The following is a 27,055-nucleotide window of genomic DNA, read 5'->3' as shown; positions in this document are numbered from 1 at the left end:
TTTTAAACAGACAAATTTTATTCCTTTTGTGAGACTGTTGCAGTTAACATTTTTATACGTAGTTATGTTTTTAGCATAAATTATCTGCACTTTAGGAATTAATTCTTCTGAGTGAACATTCAAATCTGAGAGCAGGCTGAAAGATCTCTCTCTATTTTTTTATATCAGTGTGTAATAAAAATGCCTATTTTTTCCCCAGTAAAACTCAAGTTAACCAGTATGTACAGGGCTCAGTTTAAGGTGAGACACAACTATACATCAATTGACCTGCACTGAGGCAAAATTAATAATGGGAAATACTGTCCAGATTTGCAGGTGTTAAATAGTGCCCAAGGGCTGTTTCTAGACTCATTTCATTATTTCTGGATGAAAAAGATTAAGTTAATCTATTTTATATTTTGAAATATATTAAATAATTGTAAAATTGTATAGGATTCCCTTTAGTTGTCTGGGAGTTGAGTGGAGGGTAAGGAAGGTACCTGGTTTTTAAGAAACTGGATGCAGAACGTAGACCTAATCATGGATTGTGAGCTTTGCTTCAGGAATAATTCAGGGCAGCATGTTAGTTTCTGTAAGATCTATATTTCATTTGCTGCTAAAGCTGAATGTTGTATGGTCAGTGAGATAGACGATTAAAGGTGAAAAAGGGACAGTAGATGGTCTGAGGTAGTTGAATGATCCCAAGAGAATTTAATTTTCGTCATATCTAAACCAAAAAAGGTTCCTGAATGGAGTTTTGAAACTTAAAAAAAATTTTCAAAATTCAGAGCTTTCACTGAAAGTCTTTCAGTCCCTCATTTTTAAGAAACTTATCTTGAGTCTTAAAACCTGTTTTGCAGGTGGTAGATGTGATATGAATTTGGTAAGGCATTGAAGGCCAAATCTGGAAAGGAATTTAGGTCAATTTCCTAAATCTTGTAGGAGCTGGGTTGCTAAATATCTTAACAGAGCTTGTCTTGAAGCAGTATAATAAAAATGACATATGGAAATAAATGGGAAAAAAAACCTAGTATGTGTTTAGTGCAGAGTTTAGATAATATAGAATTAATGCATGGCATGTATTAAGCTGAGGGATACATTTCATTAATTATCTGTTTCGTTAATATGCATTTTCAGAATATAAAACTTAATCATAAAATAGATAAAATTAGCACAAGGGGATCAACTTAAAGTGGAATGGGTTGTCCTAACACATGTGTTACCTAGCTTTTTTTGATTGACTTTCTAACTGTAACCTTCTTTTAATGAGATTTTAAATGCAGTTTCACTATGGATAACAGCTATGACAGTGCAGGTACTCAGAAAGCCCAGAGACTAAAAAGAATATAGTGTCATGTAACCCTTTTCTTTGGTCATGATGAATTTTCTTTGTTACACTTTTACTAGCACTTTTTTCTGTCTAGTGCAAATGAATCAAGAAACAGGTATCATACTCTGTGTAAGTATCACTGGCTGTTCTTCAAATGGTTGAATTTGCTTTTTGCTGTTTTAATGAATAAATAATTGTTTTAATAAATTGATCTTTTTAAGTACTGAGCACATTTCTTTTACAGCCTTCACAAAACATTTGTTTTCCCTCTGTTTCAGCTGTCATTTAGATGTTGATATGTAAACCAAAATGGCAAAAATCAACACCCGGCACTCCTACCCTGGTATGCACAGACTGTCTGTCAGAACTACTGATGAAGATATTGAAAGGATTGAAAATGGCTGTATCAGGTAATATATTCTTTTAATCACAGTCAAGAGGACAGATTGCTGCATATTTTGTGGCACTCCTCTAGCTCTGTATTATGGGAGTGTTATATCATGATATTGCTGACCAGGTGCACTTAGCTGACTTAATGATGCATATCCAAAATACAGAAGAGACAGGAATAGGAAGATTGTCATGCCTTGCAGTTTTGGAACCAGAATCTGTATTACCTCAGGAATAAAGCCCATTTTCACATCAGTGAGAATTACACCAACTCATTAAGGAGAAACCTCTTTCTCAAGTCACCAAGCAGATAGCAGGGTCTGTGCTTTCCCCAGAGTCTGCAAGTTTTGGAGAAAAGGGGATCCTCCCAGTGCCATGCAATGAAAAGCCTCAGGAAGGTTTTTTTTTAAAAGTAGCCTTTGCAAATCACCTAATTCCTGTGATAGGGAACATTTGTAGTGTATACAGAATATTGACGTTTCTATACTGGCTTTTCAGAGCTTCTCGCTGTACAGTGGAACTGTAACAGTTTCTTTACATTCACCTTTCTCTGTTTTGATAGTTTTAAAGTGTCTGTTTAAAACGTGCCAGTGAGCTTGCACTTACATTTTACACAGTACCAGTCATTTGTCTAGTCTGGGCAAACCCTGCTGGACCTGCAGGAAAGTGTCTGATGATCCACAGCACCTGTACAGACTGGAAAAAGTGTTCTGCTTTTGGCTTGTTATGGTCAACCACCTCCGCTTACATGGACCTTGTCAGACTGTCTTTTGCTGTTCAAATGTGTACCCAGACTAGAGCACTCAAAATCCTGCTGGGCTGATAGGACTGCCTACGTTATGATAATTTTGGATTGCATGCCCCTAGCATCGAGTATGGATGCGATCCCTGTCCCTGTCCTGTTTGAATTGGTTCTTTTTTTCCTTTCTGCTTTGCTTACATCATACCTTCTGTCATGTAGGTGTACCTACAGTAGTGAAAATGGAGCTGCTTTTATTCTGCATAGTATGGCTTGCTTGATTAGTTACACTACCCCGTGGTCTCCTTAGGGAGATTTGCAAGAGCTGTGTCCCTTTGTCTCCGTTTACAGTGGAATCTCAGAAACAGGGAGAACACAGATCGAAATGAGCCTGTTCCTTTCCTTTTTTTAATTTCCTTTTGTAGAGGATACCAGTGATTGGCAGCTCATGAAATGGAATTACTGGCAGGGATGTGAGAGTATGGATATAAAGGTTTAAATGTAGAATTAAATCACTGCAGTCATCTGCAGTTTTAGAGGCAATGACTTGTTTATGACAGGTAGAGGGACTGAAATAGGAATTGCACTTTATTGTTATGATGGTCTTGATGAGGCATTTATTTAAAAGAAAGTTTGCTGTTATCAGCATTAATTACAGGAGTTGATAGATGTGTAAAAAGATACAATCTTACTCTGTAAAAGAGATCTCATTTAAGGTTTTTGGTTTGCTGAAGTGGTGGCTACTAAGTATATACAATACCTTTGTAATACCACTCAAGGAATTCTGATAAACATTTTTAAAATTCAGATTTGTTTTAGAATATATCTGTACCAAAAGATAGATCCCATCCAAAATTTTAGCCCTTCTTTGTCTTGTAGCAAAATATACAACTACAGACATTGGAAGAAACCCAGGTTTTCTAGAGTAGCAGCATTTCTCCTTTGACTTTATCTTCCTCCAACTGCTGTTGGCTATAGTTCAACAAAGCAATTAAGCACATTACCTAGTTCTCATTAAAGTCAGTGGGTGTTAAATTTATGCTTAATGCTAAGGATGTGCTTAAGTACTTTTCTGCTGTGGAATGAGGTATTATCAAGAAAAAGCATTCACTGCAACAGTTAACAGAAAGCTGCTAGTGATCTTTAAACTGCCATTCTCAGTTATGCTGGAGTAGGTGATTCGTGTGCCCATATTCTTACAGTGTAGTGTGCTATAAAGCTGGTCCATTTTGTTAAAACAAAAATCAACAAAACAAAAAATAACAAATGAGTCTTCATTTTTAAAATCCGGCCTCTGTATAGAAGCAGCTCGAATAGGACAGGCAGCGCGTTATCTCATAGACACAATTTGGGTATCTAAAAGTTGGAAGTAGGATTCAGCTGTGCCTTGTAGACATCTGGATTTCAGTGTCTTTATGTGAGTAGGTGTCTAAGTTCCTGCTGTGATCAGTGGAGATGCGGTCAGTACTAAGAGTCAGTGGCGTCTAGGGAACTGTTCAGCTTACCCTCAAGTTGAATAGCTCTTCAGGCTCCTTTGGCTCTGTTGATTATGAGAGGTATTTAGATGCCTAAAACAGGCATCAAAAGCTATTTGAGATACCATAGAGTATCTGAAGCATTTAGCTGGGGCTAGTGGATATGAGGAGAGACCTGTGTGCTGTGGAGAGGTCAGATAAAGTATTTTGAGGTATTCCAAATGGTACTGGGACTCCTGTATTGAGGCAGCTGAATCAAGCCTTAAGATGGCAATTGGCTATAATGGGAACTTAGATACTCAGCTTATGTTAGACACCCTAATTTAGGTCACTGCCATCTGGAGCCAAATCCTGCCCTTGAAGTCTGGCTCATAGTCATTACTCGAAAGGGCTTTAGCAATTCCTGTTTAACTGATCAGAACTTCAAAACAATTAGTACTAAATGAAAATTCTGGATTGTTTGCATGCATTTTAGGTGAAAATGGTCTTCTAGGGTTTGCTTGAAGAACTTTGTGCAAATTTAGAGCCAAATTAAGTCAAGGCAAGGGACAGGTACAAAGCAGGTGCTGATGTAAATATCCTTCCCAGAGCTTATTCCGCTAGATACCTTGAAAGCATGGGAATAAATTGGCCTTTAGAGAGCTGAAGAGGCATGGAGCAGAAACTTCAATGTCAGTGAATTTTCTCTAAGATATAGTGACGTTGCTACCCCCAGGGAAATAAAATATTTTTCAGCATAAGCCAAGGAGGCACCATCATCTGCTGATGTTTCTGCTTTGTAACCTGCTCTTTATTTCTTGGCACACTGCGTATTGTCTTCTCATGTTTATTTCAGATTGTGTAACACCCTTGGATAGTAATGGCAGTGGTTACTGCTTTGCTGCAGATACCAAACATGCTTATGGAGTCCAGATGGGAATGAGTCTGTCTTGGTAAAAATGAAGTAAAAACTATGCCACATGCATTGAAGGTGTTACATCGAAAGCCCCATCTGTAACTGCCCTCTGCATCAATATAAAGCCAGCAGACAAATAAGGTCTCTTGTATTATCTGAACAGGGTTGAGGAAAGTCAGGAATGAGTATGTGAGTTTTATAATAGGGAGTTATAATAATGGAAGGAGGAGTTCATTTTAGATGTACTTTGTGATTTGCATTTGTGTCAATTAAAGTGGAATATGTTTGTGATCGCTGTGTAATATCGGACAGGTGCTTTCGTAAGAGTTGCCTGGTGGAGAAGTCCTTTGTGTATTGTTTTCTGATCCTGTTGCAGATATACATAAGCTGTATTTGTAAAAGTGAAATGCAAGCACTTTGGTACTGTTTCCACAAAATAATTTTGATTTTCCTGAGTTCTCTACACATGTTATTGATATAACTTTTTTGTAAGGTAAACCTGAATTTATTTGCAATTTGTTATATTTCGTTATAACATAAACCTAGTTGCAGAAATTCTTGGTGCACATATAGAGTAATCAGAAAATTGTTTTTTAGAAACAGTCAAGCAACCAAAATAAAAATAGACTTCAAAATTTCGCTAGTTGAATACGTAATCCAGTCCATAATATGATTCCAGCAGTTGAGTCTGAGAGTTTTGCCTTTTTTTTTCCTACAGAATGCAAGTTTTTCAGTGAGTGTGTCTGATCACTTATTGGTAAGAATCCGATGAGAGAGTAATTTAAATAATTTGAAATTTTTAATTGGTTTTGTGGGACTCTGGGTCAAATTGGAAGGTGTTCAGATCAGGTCACATTAAGCATGCCATTTTCTTTCATCTGGGTTAAAACATTTCTTCAACACATTTCTGGCTCTGGACACCAAAAGCCATACCCTGGATTGAAAACACTGGGTTTTAGAGGGGGCCGTTAAGTGCTCTGTAGTTACTGCTAGCAAGAGGACAGACAGTTGGTAAATCTGTCAGTGTTACAGATGCACAAAATATGATGAGCCTGTGTAGGGACAGTGGAGCGCAGCTTTCCACAGTGCTGAGGAGCATGGAGGTGACGATCATGCACACGAAGCACTTAACAGATGATGTACTTTTGGCAAGTATGACTCTGTGCTGAGAAGTGGAGCTAGTAGGACAGTATTGCTTTTGGTACCTGATACAGCTTGGTTAGAGCTCACTCAGCTCTCTCTGCACTGTTCTGCATTGCCTTCCTAGGCATTTACTCAAAATAAAGCTGAGCTCTTCATTCATAGCCTTTTATTTATTGTCAGCAGATGCCCAAGCACAGTAACGTCAGTAATCAAGGAGACTGGGACTAAAAAAAGTTTTCAAAAAAGAAATAAGAAGGACAGTTAACAGTGCATTTGGTCAGCAGTTTTCAACTCCTGCTTGGCTCTTGTTCCCACTGATAAACCAGCACAGTTATATCAAAATAGAACATCACATGGTGTTCATTGTATTTCAATATGCTTATAGAGGCTAATAAAATTGAAATAGATCTCCCTCTGAGACTTCAGAAAAAGTCTGATTGCCCTGATTTCCTGGGCTTGACCTCTGTGTAGGGTTTTCTTAGGCTGACAAAGAATGCACTCTGGCAATCTTTTTTCTTTTTTGAATTCTACTTGGGAGAATACCTGAAGTATTTTAATCCATGTTTTCCGTATTATTATTCACTACTTTATTTTGTGACTCTTATATTTATTACCTATATTTAGAGCAAATATAACAATTTAATGTAGAGTCACTAAAAGCAGTTGAGTTACTGCATCTTAGTGAGATACTTCTCATTATCTGAGTCACTGACTGAACACAAACTTCTAATCCATCCAAATGTGAAATAAAAGATATTGGCTTAAGCCTCCATGAAAGGTTATCTATTTCTGAAAAATATGATTTTTTTTTCACATCTGAATTGTGACACACAATTATTTTCTAAGAACTCCCACTATCTTCTTTTAAAAATGTATTTTTGGGACACAAAAATAATAATAATTGGTAAGTAAGAACAGAAGTAGCAATATTATAATTTATTGCTGTCTAAGATCACATGAAATAGATATTTTTCTGTAAAAAGGAATAAAAGGTTTTAAAAGCAGCCATATCAGTGCCGTCTAAAAGACTGACTAGTACAGTATCCTTTCTCCAGCAGGACTGTAGGCAGATGCTCCAGGAAAAAGAAAAAAAGCAGGCAGACTGCAAGTATCTGGAACATACTTTCCTCTAATTCTTTCCCAGCATCTGGCTCAGGAGACTACTTGAGCTGAATGCGGGCTCTGTGTGTCTGGTGATCTGAATGGATTTCTGTTCCCTGAGTTTGATCATTCTCCCCTAGAAGCCATGTTAACTTTGGCATCCACGATATTCTCAGCACCCACAATGTAAACTAAGTTATAAAAGTCTTTTGGTACTAAGCAGCGTCTATTGGTGTCTTCTTATTAGAAGAGAAGAAGAAAACAGCTAACAAGTTGAGAATTCTGGGAGTGACAAGACCCTCTTTTTTTTAGCATGATTCTTTGTGTAGAAATAATAAAGTTTTAATACTCTGTTTGTTGGTTTCTCAGCTGTGAGTACACACAAAATCGAGTTGCTAATTATCCTTTTGTGAGCATTCAAAGTGCTGTTGCCAGTTCTTATGAAGATACTGCAAGTATCATTATCGTCAGTGTTTTCCTGGCAATACAGATTGAGAGTCATGTGAGAGTTCTTGTTTGCATTACAAAGAGGGGAAAAAGGTGATCCTTAATGGATATGACAAAGTCTTGTAAAAGTGAATACTAGAGAATGAAAAACACAGAGAAAACCCTAGGAGTCTTGTAAAAAAATCCAGAGTGAGCCCTGGTAAAGTCCAGGTTCCAGTGAAGTAAATTTCAAAACTCCATTACTGAAAGATGAGGCTAAAATTTCATCTGTTTTTCTCAAATGCTGATTATTTCAGTGCTAGTAAGTAGTCTTAGAATTACGGGAATTCATGGGAGTTGGCAGACACTGCACGTAGCTCAACGTTATCATCACTGTCTGCAGTTGTGTGCAACTGGGCTGTTGTAGCGTTTTCCATGTGTGGCAGTAGCCTGAGGTCCCTTATCTCATCGCTGCTGGGGCAGCCCTGAAGATCTGTAGCCAGTTTTGCTATGCCATAGGTGAAGTTTCAGTTACGAAGCGAGCAGCATTAGGCCTGCAGTTGTGCAGCTGGTGGCAACAGGCTGGTAAGAGCAGCAGTGGTGCTGCTCAGGACTAACTACTGTAAACTCACCGTTTTCCCTTTCAATCCAAGCAAGAGTGAAGGCAAAAAGAGATGTGTATTTGCTTTGAGTCGTAAAAAGGAACCACACTGGTAGAAATTCCAGATTGTTAAACCCAAACAATGTCTAGGAGAACAACACTGCAAAAAGCAGTGGGCAGTCACTTTAAAGCCCCCTAGGAATGAACTCTATGTTGAAGGAAAGCTGCTGATGCCTTACAGGAGGTGTTATAGAGTAGAAAATACGCTTCCCATAACTGTGTGCCTGCATACCAGAGCAGTACTGACCAGTAAGGAAGAATCAGCTTCTGAGCTTGCTGGAACGGATGGCAGAGCCTCCACTGACTTCATTTCTTGTTGGATGGCTCCAGGAAAGTAGGAATATAGGCTTAGCTCTATGTTTATCAAATGTATGCCATATTACTAGGAAGAGGACATTTTGCTGCATTGTTTCCTTATGGAGTACTGGAAAGAATCAGATGGAGGGAAGTCTGCTGAAGGCTGTATGGAATTCTTAAAAAAAAATTTGGTTTTGCAGAACCCAGTCACTGTGTGAGGATGCGTCTTCAGAACTGCAGGGAGTCATTTCTGTGGAGGGAGGACATCTATCTGAATCCCAGACGAGCTCATTCACAGGCAGGGGAGCAATGGCAAGGTAACGTGCTAACTAATACCATTTCCAGTATTGTCACCGAAATCGGGAATAAAACTCCTTAATGCCGGGTTTTAGCATTAACGAGCAGGCATTACTTTATTCGGCTGAGGGACATGGGGGATTGCTCCACCTAACATGTCCAGCGAGAAGCAAAAGCACACTCATTATATACATTATAGGAAAATGAATATTCATACAATTCCCGAGAAAAGCCCACCTATTCCAATAAACCTTATGCATATGCTAATACGTTATGTAATGTCTTTGTGCATGTGTACTAAATTGGAGAAGGGGTCTTGGGTGGTCTCTGGGGGTCATAATTCCCCCATAGTTTTGCTGTCTGTGTATGACCCTGCTTCTGCGCAAGCAAGTGCGGTTGATGCCTTTCTGTTGACACATGCAGGTGGCTCCGAGGAGAAGATACTGTTCCGGTTCTTACAGGATTTATCTCTTCTCCTGTTGCCAGAGCTGTGAATTGAGTCAGTTAAGACCCTACAAAGATGCTGTTCACAGTCTTGTTTATCTTTGTCCCTTCTTTGTAATTAGTGAGGAATTTAACAGAGACCTTGGATTCTCTAAGAATAAGCACAAGCAAGAGTCAGTGATAGCTATAACTTTAAGCGTTACCAGTCCTAGAAGCAGACACTGTCTGCAAAACATGCAGTTAGTTTCAGAAAGTGCAGTTATTTTAGCTGAAAGGACAATTACTGAAAGGAAAATTGGTTCTGTCTAAAGGTTACACAAAGTAGGCCTTTTAGGGACTACTTTAAGGCCTACTTTTACTAAACCGTCTGGTATCAGTATTAAGTTTAAATTGTTGAAAGAGACTGATCACAATTTGGAGGCAAAGTGAGAAGAACTATCACTTTTCAAGAAAATGAAGGAGTCCAGCTGAAGAAAATCTATAAAAAGTAACAGAAGCTGCTTTTGATCTTGATTCTGAACTCATTGCTTACTCATTGCTAATAAAAACCTTAGAATCCTAGAGATGCTGAATGAGCTCACACAAATTAGTCTGAATAAAAAAAAATTATTTTTACATGATCAGATCTGAAAACATACTGAATGCTGAGGAAATGCATGAAGTGAGGCCAGACTGTAAAGTAAATGGATAAGTGTTTGGTTCTGGCTGATAGCTGATGCAATGTTTGCTTCCTCTCAAATAAGACATAATGATTGTTCCCTTGTTGGTAGATGGCTCTGTCAAGGGAGGAGACAGGGGCTCTTGTGTTGGGAGTGCAAGAGTTTCTCTCAGTTTTTAGAATCCAGTTATGTTTATAATGGATTGGGAGCCTTAGTCAGCAAAATTCAAGTCAACCATTTGCTTAATCATTTACTTTACTGGGACTTAAATATAAACCTGAAGTTAAGGATAGTGTATTTCAAAGAGGAAAGAAAAAGAATTATTATAAAACTAGAGTCATTTAAAGAGTGTTGTTTACACTTCAGCCTTTTGGATGGTGCAGAATAAACTTGTATTTCCCTGTATGGTTGTCAGATAGTGAGACCACTGCATGCAGATTACAAAGTCTGCAAGAAGTTGGTTTTAGCTGGAAAACATTTATAGGTGTGTGTTTTGTGTAAACATAAAGCACATGAATATATAAACTCATATTGAGAACTTCCTTTTTAATCTTTGTTTATATTGTTCTTTACCCTTTTTCAGGATAGTCTGAATTACACATGTGTGTAGCTACAGTTACTTATGCTCTGAATATACGAGGAAGCCTGTGATGAAAAACATGAATGCTTAGCAGTTTAAATATTAGGGTAACATAACATGTCTCTTGAATGCAAATTCTCAAGGGCCTAAGACAACAGCATCTGATAGACTTCACTGCGTATCTTACTTCAAGATGTAAAGGACAAAAATGTGAAAATAATATAGCATGGCAGAAATCAGAAAATTCTATTTCTTTGTTCAAATAGAGAGGCTCTCAGTCTTACTTGGCAAAATCTGTTTACTCCTTAACTAACAGGTCTCATCAAAATGCTTTCTTTTCTAATGTAAGTAAGACCATCCATATTAGTAGTTTTCCATACCACTCCTTACATGAAAGCTGAGTTCTGCTCAGGCAAAGAGAAGAACTCTGTAGCTTAATTTTATGCAGTGTTTTTTGAATAGAGTGAGGAATCTGTTAAATAATCTCAGACGTTTATGTGGTGCTTTTCTTTTCTTTTGCATTCTTGGTAGGCTTTCAGTTCTCTTATTGTTGGAAATTGTAGATGATTTATATGACGCTATCTTGGTATAGCACTAAAGAACTAGGAATATCTTTTTCTAATTTTTGATACGTGATATTATTCCCGCCTTTTTTGTCCTTTTTATTTCAGGGTAAGAGAACCTGGGCAAGATCTGTGAGGAGGTATAGTTAGGCCCTTGAGAACTGCAATCAAGAGGCAGATGTACTTTACTATAGGGTTTAAATTGTTCGTATCAACCTCTTTATGGATTCTGAGCATAAGTAATACTAGCCAATGAAGAGAGAATGTAAAGAGCTTTCCTTGAGTAGCCCAAGGTCTCTGTAAGAAGTTAAGCATTGTTCAGGATTTCATTATGCTGTTTTTGAGGTCAAGTTTGGAAAACCTGAATTAGCACCACTTTTGTACAAACTAGACTGCTGATAGGAAATAATACAATATATTGTGTGGGTAATAAATATAAACACTTTTTTAGATTTCAGTCTCCATTATTTTCAATTTTTCAGAAACATGTTTTCTTTTGAACTTTGACAGAAAAGATTGTAAGGATTTGTAATGTGAATTAGTGGGTAAAGAAGATACATAATGATACAGTGATAAATTAATTATGTTGTCATGATTTTTTTGCTTATCTCATTTCAGTCCTCTGCTAGAAATTTAGGATGAGGAAATAGTGCTTCCTATGCAGTAGGCAGGTTTGTATGTGATAGGCAATTAATATGTCTGCAGACAGACCCTTCAAAATCATGGGGAAAGTGGCTGAATTTTTATCATTTCTTATTTTAAAGTCCGTTCTCCCTCACCTACAATTCAGCTTTTGTTTCCACTCTGTGTACCAGCCCTTGAGCATGTGATCCTGTGAGTATTTTATATCTCCTAGTTCTGTCAGTCCAGGATTCCCCCATTATCACATAATGTCAGAAGTTTATCAGAAGTCAACTGCCCCACCCCAGCCACTTGGTTCGCTCCTATTTGGCACAAATATTCTTCTGTTGCTCCTGTGGTGCTGGTACAGTGGACTGAGAACTGATGTGTGAGATGATAGTTTCCTGATCCACTGCAAAAGGTGATGTATGAAATTGGGGGAAGTGACTGGCTTCATACAGTTAATCCATCAAATTTAATTTCATGGCAGGTGGAGAAGTGGAGAAAAATCCCCCTGGGCTGCTCTTTGTGGGGATGATTTAAGCCATCTGATGTTCTTGTGTGGTTCAGTCAATGTTGTATGTCTGTTCCATGCAGGCTATCACGATTTCTCATATCTGTGAGGTCATGGGCCACAAGACGTTTGCACCATGAAGACCAAAGACCTGATTCTTTCCTAGAACGTATCCGAGGGCCAGAGCTCATAGAGGTGTCCAGTAGGCAAAGTAACATCCGCTCCTTTCTGGGTGTCCGTGACCGGCCTGGGGGAGTAAACAGGTAAGAAGACGTGTTTATACTTTAAAGGAAGACGACTGAGGTTATGATATTTTCTTGGTGATTAGGATGTAAGTTTTATTTTAAGAAGAAGGTAGGGAGCTTAGCATGGAAGATGAACAGAGTATCTAATGCTGTCCAGGAATCTTCACATAACTGGAATATTACGGCTTTCAGCAGACTTTCTTTTTCCCCCTAAAACACACTGTGGCAAAGATTTTGAAGTAAAGGATTTTGATCATGCTGCTTCAGGCAGAATGGTTTCTCAGAACTGAAATTTTATCATATGCTACCTGTGCACCTTGAGGTTGTTGAACTCCTCTCTACTGAGGATGAATGCAATTTCTATTATTTCAAGAATCTAGGATGTTGCTAGTTGTGTCTTTTCAGGGCATCAATGTTATGCACATTATCTGCAAGTGTTAGGGAACTCCAAACAAGCAGTTGTGCAAAAGTGTCATTGCTTTGTTACACCTACTCAGGAATTCAGCTGCTAAAATTACAGAGGGCTTCTGATGCAGGAATCATAAAATCTTTTGGCTGCTGACTTAACTTATTAGCACATACTGAGTCTTTGGTATGGAAGGCAGGTTCAGTCTTATCTTAAAAATTTTCCAATAAAACAACAGAGGCTTGTTTTATTAGAAAGAGAAACCTTTATGTGTTTACAGTCTTGACTTGATGAATTATTATTACTTTATAACTATATGATAGTGTTTTAAATTTAACTCCACCTAGAAGAGGAAAATGAAGTCCCAAGACAAAATTTGACTTTCTGTTTGGCATTATGCTTTGAAGCGTAGACTCCCGTATGTTTTGCATAGTTAAAGATTGGTGGGTAAGCAAGTAATAAACTGATTTGTTTCAAAGTCTCAGCTACTAATTCAGATTAAAGCAAGAACCTTTGAAGGGCTGTGCATGATACAGGTTACCTTGATTTGTTGCGGTCCAGCACAGCCTTATTACCTTCGCTTGATCTACTCCTTAGAAGTTCAGCTCAAAAGCACATTTTGTTGAATTAGCCGGGCTGTTGTCTGATTTTTCAGACATCTGGATCAGTAGCAACTGCAGATTCAGAGTAATTAGAAAGGACAACATTGATCCTGGGCTAACAAACCTCTGTATAAGGCTATTAGAAGTGAATTTGGGAGTATCCATCCTTGCCTTCTCAGTTTTACACTGTTGCCACATGACAGTAACTCCCGGTTGTTCTATCATGAAGGCTTAATTCTGCAGCAGTGATAGGTAGGCTTGTAACTTATCCACAAGCCTTGCCACTGCATCTTGAAGTGCCAAGATGAAGAAGACTTGAAAGTATTGAAGAAAGCTTAAAATAGTAGCTAAATGAGTACAGGGCTAAAATTAGTGAGATGCATGTTGCCATGCACTAACGTGCCTGAGAACAAGCTTCAGACATCAGATGTGATCACAAATGCGTATACCAACCACATGGTAAAAAGAAACTGGTGCCTTGAAATAGTTATGCAAAGGGGCTTATCACTGCAGTCAAAGTTGACCTTCCTAATCTTATCAGTGCATATGTGAGAAGCCAGTAAGACAGTCTGTCATGTCGGTAAACACGTGTATGAAATGCCAACAGTCTTTACACTCTTTAATATGTTTTATTTAACTTTGCTGCAGTCACTGGCCCTTGGCCAGGTTTAATGTCAACTATAGCAACAACACCAATGAAGAGTAAGTACTGATAACTTCCAAACACCTTTCTACTACTAGCTCCTTCTCTTTTTCCCTTTCCAGCCTAGTAACATTTGTAGTATAAACTCCTTATCTTTCCCTAAGCCTTTCCTAAGAATATAGTTTAATTGTAAAGAAAGATCTAGTTTTCTTAGTATGAAAAGCTTCATGCTCTCTGTGAACTTTTTGTCTACCCTTACCTCTCAAGGAGCAAACTTGATTAAGCATTTAGTCCCTACCTCCTCTAGTTCAGCTGGCTGATTTTACTGCATTGCCAATTGATTTATTAATTTGTCAGTTTTAAAATGAGATTCATGTATTAATTTTCTAATAGTGATTTTCCTCTTTTAACGTACTAGTCCATTTTTGCAAATCAAATGCCCCAGAAGTTTCAGGTTGTCAAATGAGAAGTGGATACTGATCATGGTACCAAGAAAACACTCATGGGTGCAGTCTAAATGAAAACTAACCATCTTTTTGAAATGTGTGTTTCAGTTCAGCAGATACTGTTGGTGCAGATGTAGAGAGAGTGACAGGCAACATAGTAAGGCTTGCATTGCAACAGAAGCTCTGACAGAAGCTGTCGTTTGGAGTCTATTTTATATATTTGACAAGATATTTCAGAGTGTTACACCAAAGAGAAATCTCTTGAAAAGGTGAAGAGCTCCTGTAATTTAAAATCACCCAGCACCAATGTTTGTTGCATGTCTTACACCACAGCTGTCTGAGGACATCTCTGCTTTGTAGCATCAAGAAGCAGATCTGTTTTCACCCATGATGGTAGTTAATTTTTTTTCATTGCTTTCCAGATGAAAACAAAAATTAAAAATAATCAGGACAGTTTCTGATTATGTCAGAAATACTTTTAGGAAACTCTTGTTTTTTTCTCTAAATAATTCCATCACGGGCTAGCTCAAACTGTATGTTTTAAATGATGCTGCAAAACCTTTGTGCACATAGCTGAGCAAGAGCTCTTCCTGCTCCTGAAGCAGCTTTTTGGTTTGGTTTGCATAACTTTTATTAAAAAGGAAGATCAGTGTGCAGTGAACAGTGACAGAAATGTGCAGAATTTTATTTAGACTGGTAAAAAAAAAAAGTGCTAAAAGCCTGGAGCCTAGCCTGCTAGTCAGGGCTCAAAGGACTGACTAGGATGGAAATACTGCTTTGTTACTCTGTTTCTGACAATGACTCATGTACTTTTGGCGAAACTTTCATCCTTCCAATGTTTCATTATTTTTAAATGAAGACAACACCTGTCTGCCTACCTGCCTGACAGCCTGAAACATACTTGATTTGCAAAGTACTTGACAGATGAGAAATGCAAATATTTGACTCATTCAAAGACTATGACAGTGTTTTTGTAGGGGCTGATGAAGGCATGTTTTCTAACTCTGAAGATGCATGCTCATTTTGATGTGCTGGAAACACGTAATGAATGCCACTGTATTGCTGAAAGAGGACAGGCACAAACAACTGTTTTATTAGTTATTGGATCCCGGTTAACTCATTAACACTGATAAAGAAAAAAAGATGCAGGTCGTTTTGAAGCTTTGGGTTTTTCATTATGTTCAAGACCTAAGAGTGCCTGCCCTTGGGGAACTGTAAGTGATGCTTTCAAGTCTTTGATTGTGGCCAACCTTTTCCTCTGAGTGATTTCCACCACCAGACTACAAGTAGGTGGAGTATGATAAGTTGGGAGTTACCACAGTAAAGAGATGAACAGCGGCCACAGAAATGGAAGAGTCTCACTTATGAGAGATGCTTGTAGTTGACAGATGAGTTTTGTAGGAGGTCTCAGGCCAGAGAAAAAGAAGTATTTGCATTAGATGCTGTGTGAAATAATGTCTTTTTTTTTAAACAAAAAGTAGGAGGAAGTTGGAATTGTCAAAATACTCACTCCACAGTTCACCACCACTGAGACTTTTTGATTGATTCTGTATCTCAACCTACTTTTCTCTGCACAACAACATCCACAAATGTGCAGTGGCCCTACCCTTTGAAAACTGTGTTACTCGTTCTCATGTTCTAGTAAGAATGCCAGACATTTGAAGTATTGAGGAGCTATGTTAATGCTAACAAGAGCAACACTAAACTGGTCTTTAGATCAGGCACCATGCATAGTAATGTGCAGTGACATCCTGACATATTTTTTAAATAGGAAGGAGTTTTTGGTGCAGATTTGAAAGAGAAGCTGTAGAAGTCCAGGGGGGTCAGTGGCAGAGAAATAAATGCTTGAGCGGCAGTTCCCACTGCTGTGCAGAAATCAGCCTTAGTAAATGAAAAACTGTTTCTTTGAGTTGGGATGCGTGTATAAATAGAAGATCAGTCAACCCAATGGTTCTTTTCTCCTCCAGTTATGCTCCCTTGCAGTGTATAATTTTAAAGGTTTCAGTGGTGTTGGTCAGCTTGGTAGGTGTTACTCCTACACTGGAGGAGTGTAGGATCTCAGCATTTTTTAGCAAATGAGTTTGGGCTTTTCCAAATTACACTGTGGTGCTGCATCACTATGGAAATGTCTAAGGGTAAGAACTGGAACAGGTGCTCATTGCTGATAGGTGAAAGCTACTACTACCTTAAAATTGGTGACTGTTGTCCTCTCCCTTGGAGGGCTTCTTTCTTTCTCCCTGTAACAGGCACATTCATAGACAGGACTGCATTCACAGCGTAGGCTTTTTCTGTTCTGAGTAATAGGAGCAAGTATACAGGAAAAGTACAAGTGAGCTCACTAAACTTTTTACCTGTTGGTTCAAATCCTGTAAGCGGCATTTTTTCAACTGTTATTAGGTATTCTGTCTTTGCTGTGGGGTGTTGCTGTCATTGAACTAATTTGTCCTTTATTGACACCAGTGCAAGGAGAGAATCAGACCCAATCTTGGCTGTTCAGAGGAGAACATGTAGCTCCTATGGGAGCAGGAGTCCATGGCTTTCATCCAAACCAGACCTTATGTGTGGAAAGTTATGTTTATATATGCATTATCCACATACACTGTAGTATCATCAGAAACATTTAGTGTTTTATGTTTAACCAATGGGGACACTTTCTGCTTCAGGGAATAAAGAAATTTCAAATGCAAAACAGGGAGAGAAATTTCAAATGCAAAACAGGGAGATCTCAGATCATGGATTTTCTGCTTGTGCAAATGAGTGCAGTTCTTCAGCGTACATGATTCTTGACCAATGCATGTAGCAAATTTACCTCTAAGATTAAGTATTGCCGGAATCTTAGGAAAGACGTTAACTTCTGCAGTTTTGCAGAGGATGCCTGGGCCTGTCTGTGTAAGTTAACATATCTCAAGATTCTTCTGTTCAGACAAACCTAAGAATGAGGGAAGTCAGATCTATTTTTATATCTGGCTTATCACATTCTAATGAGCTACAGGCTGTATATACTTGAACAGTATGAAAATCTGTATCTGGAATTAAACCTTGCAGCTTGCGTCTGTGCTGGGTACTATGGAATGGTAGGATATAATTATGTTAAATGGTCCATATTTTACTTTATTACATGAAAAGCAATTAATAAACTTGGGGACAATCATGATTCCATTAAGTCTAGGCAAAATTCCCATTGATTTTAGCAAGGATGGAACTTCGTGCTTAATGCTTTTGAGTACAGTGGGAATCGAATACAGGCGGAGCAACCTGGACATGGCTCCTCTGATCACACATAGACACCTGCATCTGAACTAGGCAATCCATTCTTCCTTTAGAGTTGATGAAAAGAAAAAAAATGCTTTTGAGGCACAAGTCGTCTTGTAGATGTGGACTATGAGATACGGACTATCTTGTAGATACATTAGATCTCTACTGTAGATGTCTAAAGTAGGTTGGCTTAATCAAGTTGACTGTAAAGCATTTATAAAATCACTACTATGTAGTTAAATGAGACACACCTCTTTTATTTACATTTGCTGCTTTTGTTCAAACATTGACTGGGATTCTTCTCCAAGGTAATTGTTGAAGCCAGAGGTAATTAATTAATTATAGCTATGTTGGTTTTAAAGAACTGTGAGAGGAAATCCAGCCTCATTTCATTTAATTACCATTAAAGCTTCAGACAGTCACTGTGAGGTTTTGGATATGCAAAGAATGTTGACAGTTAAGCCATTTCAAGTTCTATTACCATTTGATAGGTTTCTTTTTAAACACCTGAGTTCTAAAGAATGAAACAAACTGGAATCATTTAATTAAAATCAGCCTGGTACGCTGATGTCTGAAAAGGTCAAGAAAGCGTGGGTGACCAATGCACAGAATCAGCCAGCTGGTTACCTGATGTGCTAGTGTGATGGTGTCAGTTCGAGAGGCCTCAGCCTCTAAACCATTTTCACCAGTTGGATCCCTGTCCTGCTCTGTCTGGGAGTCTAGTCTAGTTTCCTGTACCTCAGCATCCACCCTCTCCCCTAACTGCTGGAATATCGATAATATCGCTAAGCCTTACATTATGTTGTACAGCAAAAAGGAAGAAAAGAAAGAGGTTAAAGAGGAGAAAAAAGAGGAAAAGAAGGAGGAAAAGAAAGAGGAAAAGAAAGATGACAAAAAAGATGATAAAAAAAAAGAAGAGTAAGTATAAAGAACGAATGTGTGCTTGTAACACACCTCCTACACTACAAAGCACGGTATGGCATTTCGTCATAACACTTCCACGACAATTACTGTTCTGTAGGCTGCAGAATGTTAGCCTGTCAAATCTTTAATATGTTTTCCCCTTTGGAAAGGTGCAACTGCTCAAGAAAGTTGTTGCATCTTTAAGACCTGTGTTTAGACCTGTCATGAGCAGTTTCCTAGGTCAGTAAAACGGAATTCAGCTACCTCTGGTCACTTCGATTTGCTGTTGAAGATCGCTTTTTTACTATGAGGGCATTTTAGGACAGCAGCCTGCTTTGCAGATCTGCACAGGCTTTTTATTTTTCCAGAATGTCCATAATGATTCAGAGCAGATGAACCAAAAGTCTGGTTTGGACAAAGAGCAAAAATCTTACGTGTAGAAAATGACAGATTTACTAATAAGTTTAGTTATTACAATGACTAGCCCATATAATTACTTAATATGGTGCAATTCATTACTAGTGATCACTAAAGTTTGCTTCTGCTGATTAGGAGCTGCTGTATTTCTGCAACAAAATGAGATAATTTGTATGCTTTTCACAGAAATGGATCCTGCCCTTGTTTTGTTCCCCCAAAGCTGACCCAAAACATAGTACAATTTAGTATTACCGGTCATTAAAAATAGCAATGATAGCAGGTGAAAAGAGAATGCATTTGCATGGACTTCACAGTTAAGGAGTATGTTAGAGTAATATACTGCAAGTTTATATGTATGTATATGGTGGCATGTGCTATGTAGGCATGGGGACACGTAGTTAGGAATCGCTTCCAAATGGAATCTGCTTGATATCAAGATCCTGACTTTCTTAATCAAAGCTTTGTTTGATTAGAAAGCCTTTGTTCTAAGGATTCTCTTTCGGCTTCAGTTACTATGTAGTGAGAGCCTGAACTTTGCAGTAGCCTAAAGCATTTTTAAAACACCTCAGCAAAGAAAATAAATGTTTTAATGTCTAGAAGGCAGTGTACTCTGTCATATGAAGACCGTATTTCATGGTCACCAGCTTTGAGGGGGTGACCAGTTTTTTAGAAGAAATGGCTCAAAACCTGTTGTGAAGACGCAAAGTAAATACTTTTTAGATTAAAGCTGCTTCCTTTCCTTACATTATCATCTGGACATTCAGCTGGCAACAGGGATAATGCCAGAAATACACACAAATATGAAATAATTTATCATTACATTTTAATATATTTACATTCTTGGAGATGAGGAGAAGTCACACAAATACATATCCAAGCATTGCCCGGTCACGTACTCCCCACACTATTATACAGTTCACAGATTGCACTATCACATGTTACTGTTGGAATAACTTCTGCAGCTGTGGACCTCACAATCCACAAATACTTATTTCCTCTGATTAAATATGACATGCCTAATTGCTGTCTATTCCATATTAACCTTTCTTGTGCTGGGGAAGGGCACTGCTGAGCATACTCTGTATATGCCATTAGCCATGCTGTTCTTTAAATCTTCTTTAAATTCAAGGCCTGTACTCTTCATTTAGCATCTCTCATTGTTGTGAGGCCTAGGGAGCCAGGCCTATGTGTGAAGTTCGCTTTTACACAGTAACACGTTTTAGTTCTAGTCACGCATTGTACATGTGTGCACACAGAGAGCCTTACTTGTGTAAACATGTATTTGAATACGTGTGTCTTACTTGTTTAAATGCATGCTCATACAGTAACTTATGTAATAGGATTTGCCAAAACCATCTAAATTAATCTGCAAAGGAAGGCTCGCTCTCTAGCAATGGACCATAGCCTTCTAGCTCGAATGATAATAAGAAACATGTCACTTTTTACTTTTTTTCAGTGGGGTCATACGCAGAAAGGCTGTGGTTTTCAGCCTGGGCAATGTGAATGTCTGTGTCTTTCTTTCCGCTCTTACTTACTTTTTCCAAAGTTGGGTCAAGCAAATAAATAGAGCATGTCCAGTGGGATGAAGCTAATATTTGGTATTTCATCCGGAGCTGCCTGCATGGATACTTTTCTTAGGCAGCTGTGAGTTCACCATGAGATGAGCAGCCTCCAGGAGAGGGAGATCCAGCAGGTCACTTCATTACATTTCCAGTGTAAATCTGCATGTTTTACTTTCCAGGAAGAAAAAAGAGATCTTTGTGATAGATCCTTCAAGCAATATTTACTACAACTGGCTGACCATAATTGCAGCACCCGTGTTCTATAACTGGTGTATGCTAGTATGCAGGTATGGATTTAAGTCAATAGTAATTTCAGGTTTCAAATTTAGTGTCTCATTATGTTTCCTATGCAAATCATCCTCTTATCTCCCTGCGGTATTTTTTGGGTGGCTTACCTAGAAGATTTACAGTTCGTGTACCCTTAGGAACATACACTATACACACCTCTGGGAATAGATGGCCGATGTTTCATTTTATCTTTTTGTTTAAGAAGAGTTTGTTGTACCTTGTAAATGAGCGCTGGCTGTGGCCTTCGTGTGCCACCTGCTGGCTAGCTGCAGGGCTGTTCCTTGGCCACTGTGGGCTCAGTGACTACTGCTAGAGAGGTCTGCTTATCACCCAGTGGAGAACAGAAGGGAGGGGTGTGGGCAGTGTTGTGTCATCTTAAATTAATATCGTGCATCTCTAGATGCTTGAAGGGCAGGAATATTTTACTTGAGTATTTATTTTTCATTTGTAAAAAGTGGAAATCGGTTTGAGTCAAAGTAATGAAGTGAATCATAGAATGGTTTGGGTTGGAAGGGACTTTAAAGATCATCTAGTTCCAACCCCGCTGCCATGGGCAGGGACACCTTCCACTAGACCAGGTTGCTCAAAGCCTCATCCAGCCTGGCCTTGAACACTGCCGGGGGGGGGGGAGCCACAACGTCTCTGGGCGACCTGTGCCAGTGTCTCACCACCTTCACAGTAATTTCTTCCTAATACCTAATCTAAATCTACCCTCTTTCAGTTTAAAACTGTTCCCCCTCATCCTATCACTACATGCCCTTGTAAAAAGGCGCTCTCCAGCTTTCTTGGAGTGCTGTGGAAATGGTTCACTTAGGCTGTGTCAGGCGGCAGGGAGAGATGAGGATGGCTTGCCACTCAGAAACAAATCTTCTGTTTGGGAATTATCTTAATGGAGATGTGTTTCCCATGAGATCTGATGCGTGTTTAATTATAGGCATATGTGTATTCCTCCATAAGTGCACTTGTGTGGGATATATGTGTTTGAGTTTTGTTCCTGGCCTGAACACCTGTGAATTCTGAAAGATCCTAGTGTCTGTTTAGACATATAGCTCTAATGTGCAGATGTCTAGACATGGAGATATGCTGCCTGTAATTTTTCAGTGCCAGTAATGTGCACTGACATGCTGCTAGGACACACATTGCAAGTACTCTGCTTATGCAGTCGGTGTAAATATTTTTTTTTTTTTTTTTTCATTTTTTACTTCTTTAGAGCCTGCTTTGATGAGCTACAAATTGACCATATTAAATTATGGCTGTTCTTGGATTACGGCTCTGATATCATCTATGTTCTTGACATGTTTGTCAGATTCAGAACAGGTGAGTCTTTCGGGGGTTTTACAGTGTTTTCAGATACAGCATGGATATAAAGGCTGGAAACAGAAATTCCCATGTGGGGTGTGACCAGTGTAGCATCATGTCTGCAGCAGAGCCCAATAGTGGAGGCTTTGGGAAGATGAAGTGTCTGACCAGCTTGGATTGTTTTGAGGCTGGACATCCCAACACCTGCACTTCCCTTGTCTCTACATTCAGTGCTTAATAGGCATGTCAGACGCTGGCTGAACTGCTGCTGTAACAGGCTGTGTGGGGAAGGGAGAATAAGGCACTTTGCATGTCATGATCACTCTGTGCATGATATATTGCTTGTGCTCATTAGATTGGGTAAGAAACCAACTGGACCCCCCCAAGTGATGCTTTCTTAGCCAAGTTGTGCAGCATCCTGCTCAGAAGTGATTATGGAGTTGGTCAAGTGTGAGACCTGGCACCCATCTCAGCCCCCAGTCTGCAGCCCTGCCTGGAACTGACAGTGCTGCCCCTATGCCACCCCCTCTATTTCCTGCAGCCTCTTCGAGGTCCTGGCTGGGTGTCCCACTGCCTGGTGGTGGTATAGGGTTAACCCAGGAGGGTGGCGGTATGGGATTCACCGAAGCACCTCTGCTCAGGTCCTGCTTTCCTGAAGGAAGTGTGACCCTAAAGGATCTGTGAGGACTGTGCCATGTCATGCGTGAAGTGGTTCTCTTCAGCTTCCTGTCCTAGTTTCTGTAGTCCAGACAGTCTCAGAAGATTTCATATTTGAGCGTGCCCAGTTGATACAGATTCTAGCCTTAAAGGGATATCTGTTTAGAGCTAAACAAGGTCATAATATAGGCCTAAGCAATGACATACAGTGATCCATACCATTAAATGGCTAGAATAGACCTTGATGTACTGGTGCGTGCACTGTGGGTCTGTGCCAGCTAGCACTCTCTTAGGCAGTGTCAGGGCGTAGCTGGAAGGACAGCAGAGGTTGGGTGTTGTTCATGGTGTCATTTTTGGAGGAGGCTGAGAGAACTTACATGTGAATAGAAGCTGTCATGGTAGCTGGTCTCATGGCCAGAAAACTTTTCCTGGCTTGTTCTATTTACTGGTACAGACACAGCCCCAAAATGTCCCTTGAAAGGGTCCAAAACTGCGCTGATCATTATAAAAATGAGAGCTCTTCTAAATCTTTGATTTTTAGATTTTCTTTTTTCTTTTAATCATGCTGACAGCTTGACATTAATTATGGCTTGTGACAAGTTGTAAACATAATTACAAGGCAGAGGCTAAAAATGCTGTCATGTTGGGAAGCACACAACTCATGACAAGCCAAATTCTTAAACTTAGCAAGTACCTGGCTCAATAGGAAAGTCTGTTTCAGATAGCAGCCTAAATCACAAAACTGCTGTATTTGCGGCGGGGGGCACTTCATCTTCTTTGTGTAGTTAAAATGTCAAGTGTGCCAACTAAATTTCTCTTCTGCATTTATATCTGTTATTGTAATGGGAAAGAACTGAGCAGAAATCGGGCGTGTCCAGGCAATGCAAGTTATAAAAGTTCCATGGGCTGTCCTGATAATGATTGTACAGCTGTGAAAGTGTGGTTAGAAGGTTGGCTTTGCAGGCCTGGATTGGAACTGCAGAATTGCCGCAGAGATCTGAACACTTCAGTGCAGGTGTCTGCTGCAGTTTCAGGCACTCAAATAAGGAAGTCACTTCTTTTAGGTGCTGAAATCTTTGTGACCTCTCTTAACAACCCCTCCTGGCTCTGCCCATGCCTGCTGCCTTTTCCTGTAAGTCTGCAAGGTCCATCTGCCCTGGGAACAGAGGTCCTGGAAGAGTCTTTGGGGAAGCGTGTGACTCCTGGCTGTCTAAGGGCAGGGACTGGCTTTGAACTGGGATCTAGGTAGCCCTGCAACTACCGTGATCCACATCAGCTTCTGTGTGGTGCATTCCTGCCTAGCTGCAGGGCCAGTTTCACTGTATTTCACCTCTTTGGTGACTGTGCACTGTGAAGCAGAAACGATTCCTGTCTCTCAGCAGCTGGTCGTGTTTAGCATACTACACGTTTTGTGCTTTCAAAAGGTTTTGCTATAGGACTTCAGTTCTGTGAGAGGACAAAAAAAGAGCTGAGGGGCTTTATCTCCCTTCAGGAGGAAGGTGTTTTCGAAGTTATTTTTAATAATTGTGAGTCAGAAATTCATCTGTCTGGCCAACTTTCTGTTTAGTTGCATAACTCTGTTAATAAGGGTATATTTGACCAGTTTTTTCAGCAGTTTTCTGGGAGGTAACACATTCATGGCACAGGAACTACTCCCGTTTGTAGTCACCATCAGTTTGCAGATACCCGAAGACAGATACACACAGGTACATGAGGCAACTGTACAGATATGCACACATTCCAGAAACAGAGCGGTGCTGTGTAGGGCACAAAGAAATGCAGCTTGGTCTGCCTCAGCAGATGCTTCCCTGAGAAAGCTGCTGCTCGTAGATTGCTAAGGGATTAGCAAAATGTGATAATCCTCGACACACAGGGAATGTTTTGCTTTTCTCTCAGTGGACTTTTCCTCCTGGTTGGTGTAGTGGGCAGGCAGTTGGACCACTCCACTTGCAATCACAGCAAGTATTTTGCAGTGCACAGGCTGTTCCCTCTGGAACATTTTCAATGCCTTGAGCTTTGAGAGGTCCAAAACAACAGCACTGCAGCTGTACTGCTCAGGCAGCCTTTCTGTGAGAACTCTTACACAGATGCAGTTTGCTTTAAAGTCTCTTTATGTCTTCTGTCTCTATTTTATGTCTTCTCATAATTTTTAAAAATTGAACACGTTCCTAAGTCTTTTGAATGAAGAAATACCCATGTACAAAATTCTGCTTAGTAGCTCTCTCACTAGAAACACACAAAAAAGTGCAAACGATTTTCCCCAAATGAAAAGGAAAATCCTGTCAGCTTTAACAGTGGACACAAGAGGAAAAGCATGGCTGGGGGGGGAAAATGGATTTCTTTATCTCAAGGGTATCTATATTGTTTGGAAAAAGTTTCCAACAATCCATTATACGTACTTATTCTTGGTATTTATTTAAAAATATTCCACTCTTGATTTTATACACAATTGCTTAACGCTTGCTTAACTTTAGTTATGAGTCATGCCAATGATTCATGAAAAATGAGGCATTTGAATCTCCCCTTTCTTTTTGCGAAGATACCTAAAAGAAAAAAGATACAGCTGTCCCAGAATAGGGAGCATTGTGGTAATAATTGAGTCGTTGTTCTTCATATATCAGCTCTGAGACTTATTTGAAATATTTGTTTGCAATTAAATATTTTTCATTAAATGAACTCAGTGTATCAATATCTGTATGCATAATAGTACAAATTTTAATGTTCTCAGGTATCTGAAATGCAAGTCACCCAGTACTGTTGATGGTGTTTTTATTCTAACAAGTAAACTATATGTTTTTGTTCTTTGAAGGCTTCCTTGAACAAGGTTTGCTAGTTCGGGATGAAAAGAAATTACGAGATCATTATACCAAAACTATGCAGTTCAAACTGGATGTGCTGTCTCTTCTGCCAACAGACCTGGCATATTTGAAGCTTGGTCTGAACCACCCTGAACTGCGATTTAACCGGTTGCTGAGGATTTCTCGGCTGTTTGAGTTTTTTGACCGTACTGAAACCAGGACAAATTATCCAAACATGTTTCGTATTGGAAATCTTGTCTTATACATTCTTATCATCATCCACTGGAATGCGTGTATATACTTCGCAATTTCGAAGGTCATTGGATTTGGAACCGACTCTTGGGTCTACCCCAATGTGTCCATTCCAGAGTACGGGCGACTGTCTAGAAAGTATGTTTATAGTCTGTACTGGTCAACGCTCACACTGACAACCATAGGAGAAACACCTCCCCCGGTGAAAGATGAAGAGTATCTCTTTGTGGTCATTGACTTCTTGGTGGGTGTGCTGATCTTCGCTACCATCGTTGGTAACGTGGGCTCCATGATTTCCAACATGAATGCCTCCAGGGCAGAGTTCCAGGCCAAAGTGGATTCCATCAAACAGTACATGCATTTCCGAAAAGTGACTAAGGATTTGGAAGCCAGGGTTATTAAGTGGTTTGATTACCTCTGGACTAACAAGAAAACAGTGGATGAGAAGGAAGTTCTCAAAAATCTGCCTGACAAGTTGAAGGCTGAAATTGCCATCAATGTCCATCTGGACACACTGAAGAAAGTGCGTATATTCCAGGATTGTGAAGCTGGACTTCTCATTGAGCTGGTGCTGAAACTGAAACCTACGGTCTTCAGTCCTGGGGACTACATTTGCAAAAAGGGAGATATTGGGAGAGAGATGTACATTATTAAAGAGGGAAGATTGGCTGTGGTGGCGGATGATGGCGTAACCCAATTTGTAGTCCTAAGCGATGGCAGCTACTTTGGTGAAATCAGCATCCTGAACATCAAAGGTAGCAAATCTGGCAACAGGAGGACAGCCAACATAAGGAGTATTGGTTATTCTGATTTGTTCTGCTTGTCTAAAGATGATTTAATGGAAGCCCTCACAGAATATCCAGAAGCCAAAAAGGCTCTGGAAGAGAAAGGGCGACAAATTCTGATGAAAGACAATCTAATAGATGAGGAAGCAGCAAAAGCAGGAGCTGACCCAAAAGACTTGGAAGAAAAAGTAGAAAGGCTTGAAACAGCTCTGGATACGCTGCAGACTAGGTTTGCTAGGCTCTTGGCAGAATACACCTCATCTCAAAAGAAGGTGAAGCAGAGACTTGCCAGAGTAGAAACCCGAGTGAAAAAATATGGTAGTGGCACCTTATCAGTTGGAGAAACAGAGGCTGAAAAACCTGAGGAGGAGAAAACGCAGTAA

General features: G+C 39.5%; 1 protein-coding gene across 2 annotated transcripts; it reads left to right on the top strand.

Moving 5' to 3' along the window:
• The first annotated feature begins 1,618 nt into the window (after nucleotides 1–1,618).
• On the top strand, nucleotides 1,619–27,055 carry CNGA3 (cyclic nucleotide gated channel subunit alpha 3). 2 transcript variants are annotated; one of them, XM_068425581.1, is made up of 8 exons: nucleotides 1,619–1,719; nucleotides 8,637–8,753; nucleotides 12,198–12,377; nucleotides 14,016–14,069; nucleotides 18,522–18,629; nucleotides 20,773–20,880; nucleotides 22,092–22,198; nucleotides 25,647–27,055. In XM_068425581.1, the coding sequence occupies exons 1-8, from the start codon at nucleotides 1,619–1,621 to the stop codon at nucleotides 27,053–27,055; spliced, it is 2,184 nt and encodes a 727-aa protein (XP_068281682.1). The 2 variants fall into 2 exon arrangements, with proteins under 2 accessions (XP_068281682.1, XP_068281684.1); XM_068425583.1 differs by lacking the exon at nucleotides 14,016–14,069.

This window comes from Nyctibius grandis, chromosome 2, assembly GCF_013368605.1.
Source record: "Nyctibius grandis isolate bNycGra1 chromosome 2, bNycGra1.pri, whole genome shotgun sequence".
Classification (NCBI taxonomy): domain Eukaryota; kingdom Metazoa; phylum Chordata; class Aves; order Nyctibiiformes; family Nyctibiidae; genus Nyctibius; species Nyctibius grandis.
Note: the sequence above shows the minus strand (reverse complement) of the source record. Positions and strands in the feature narration are given on the sequence as shown.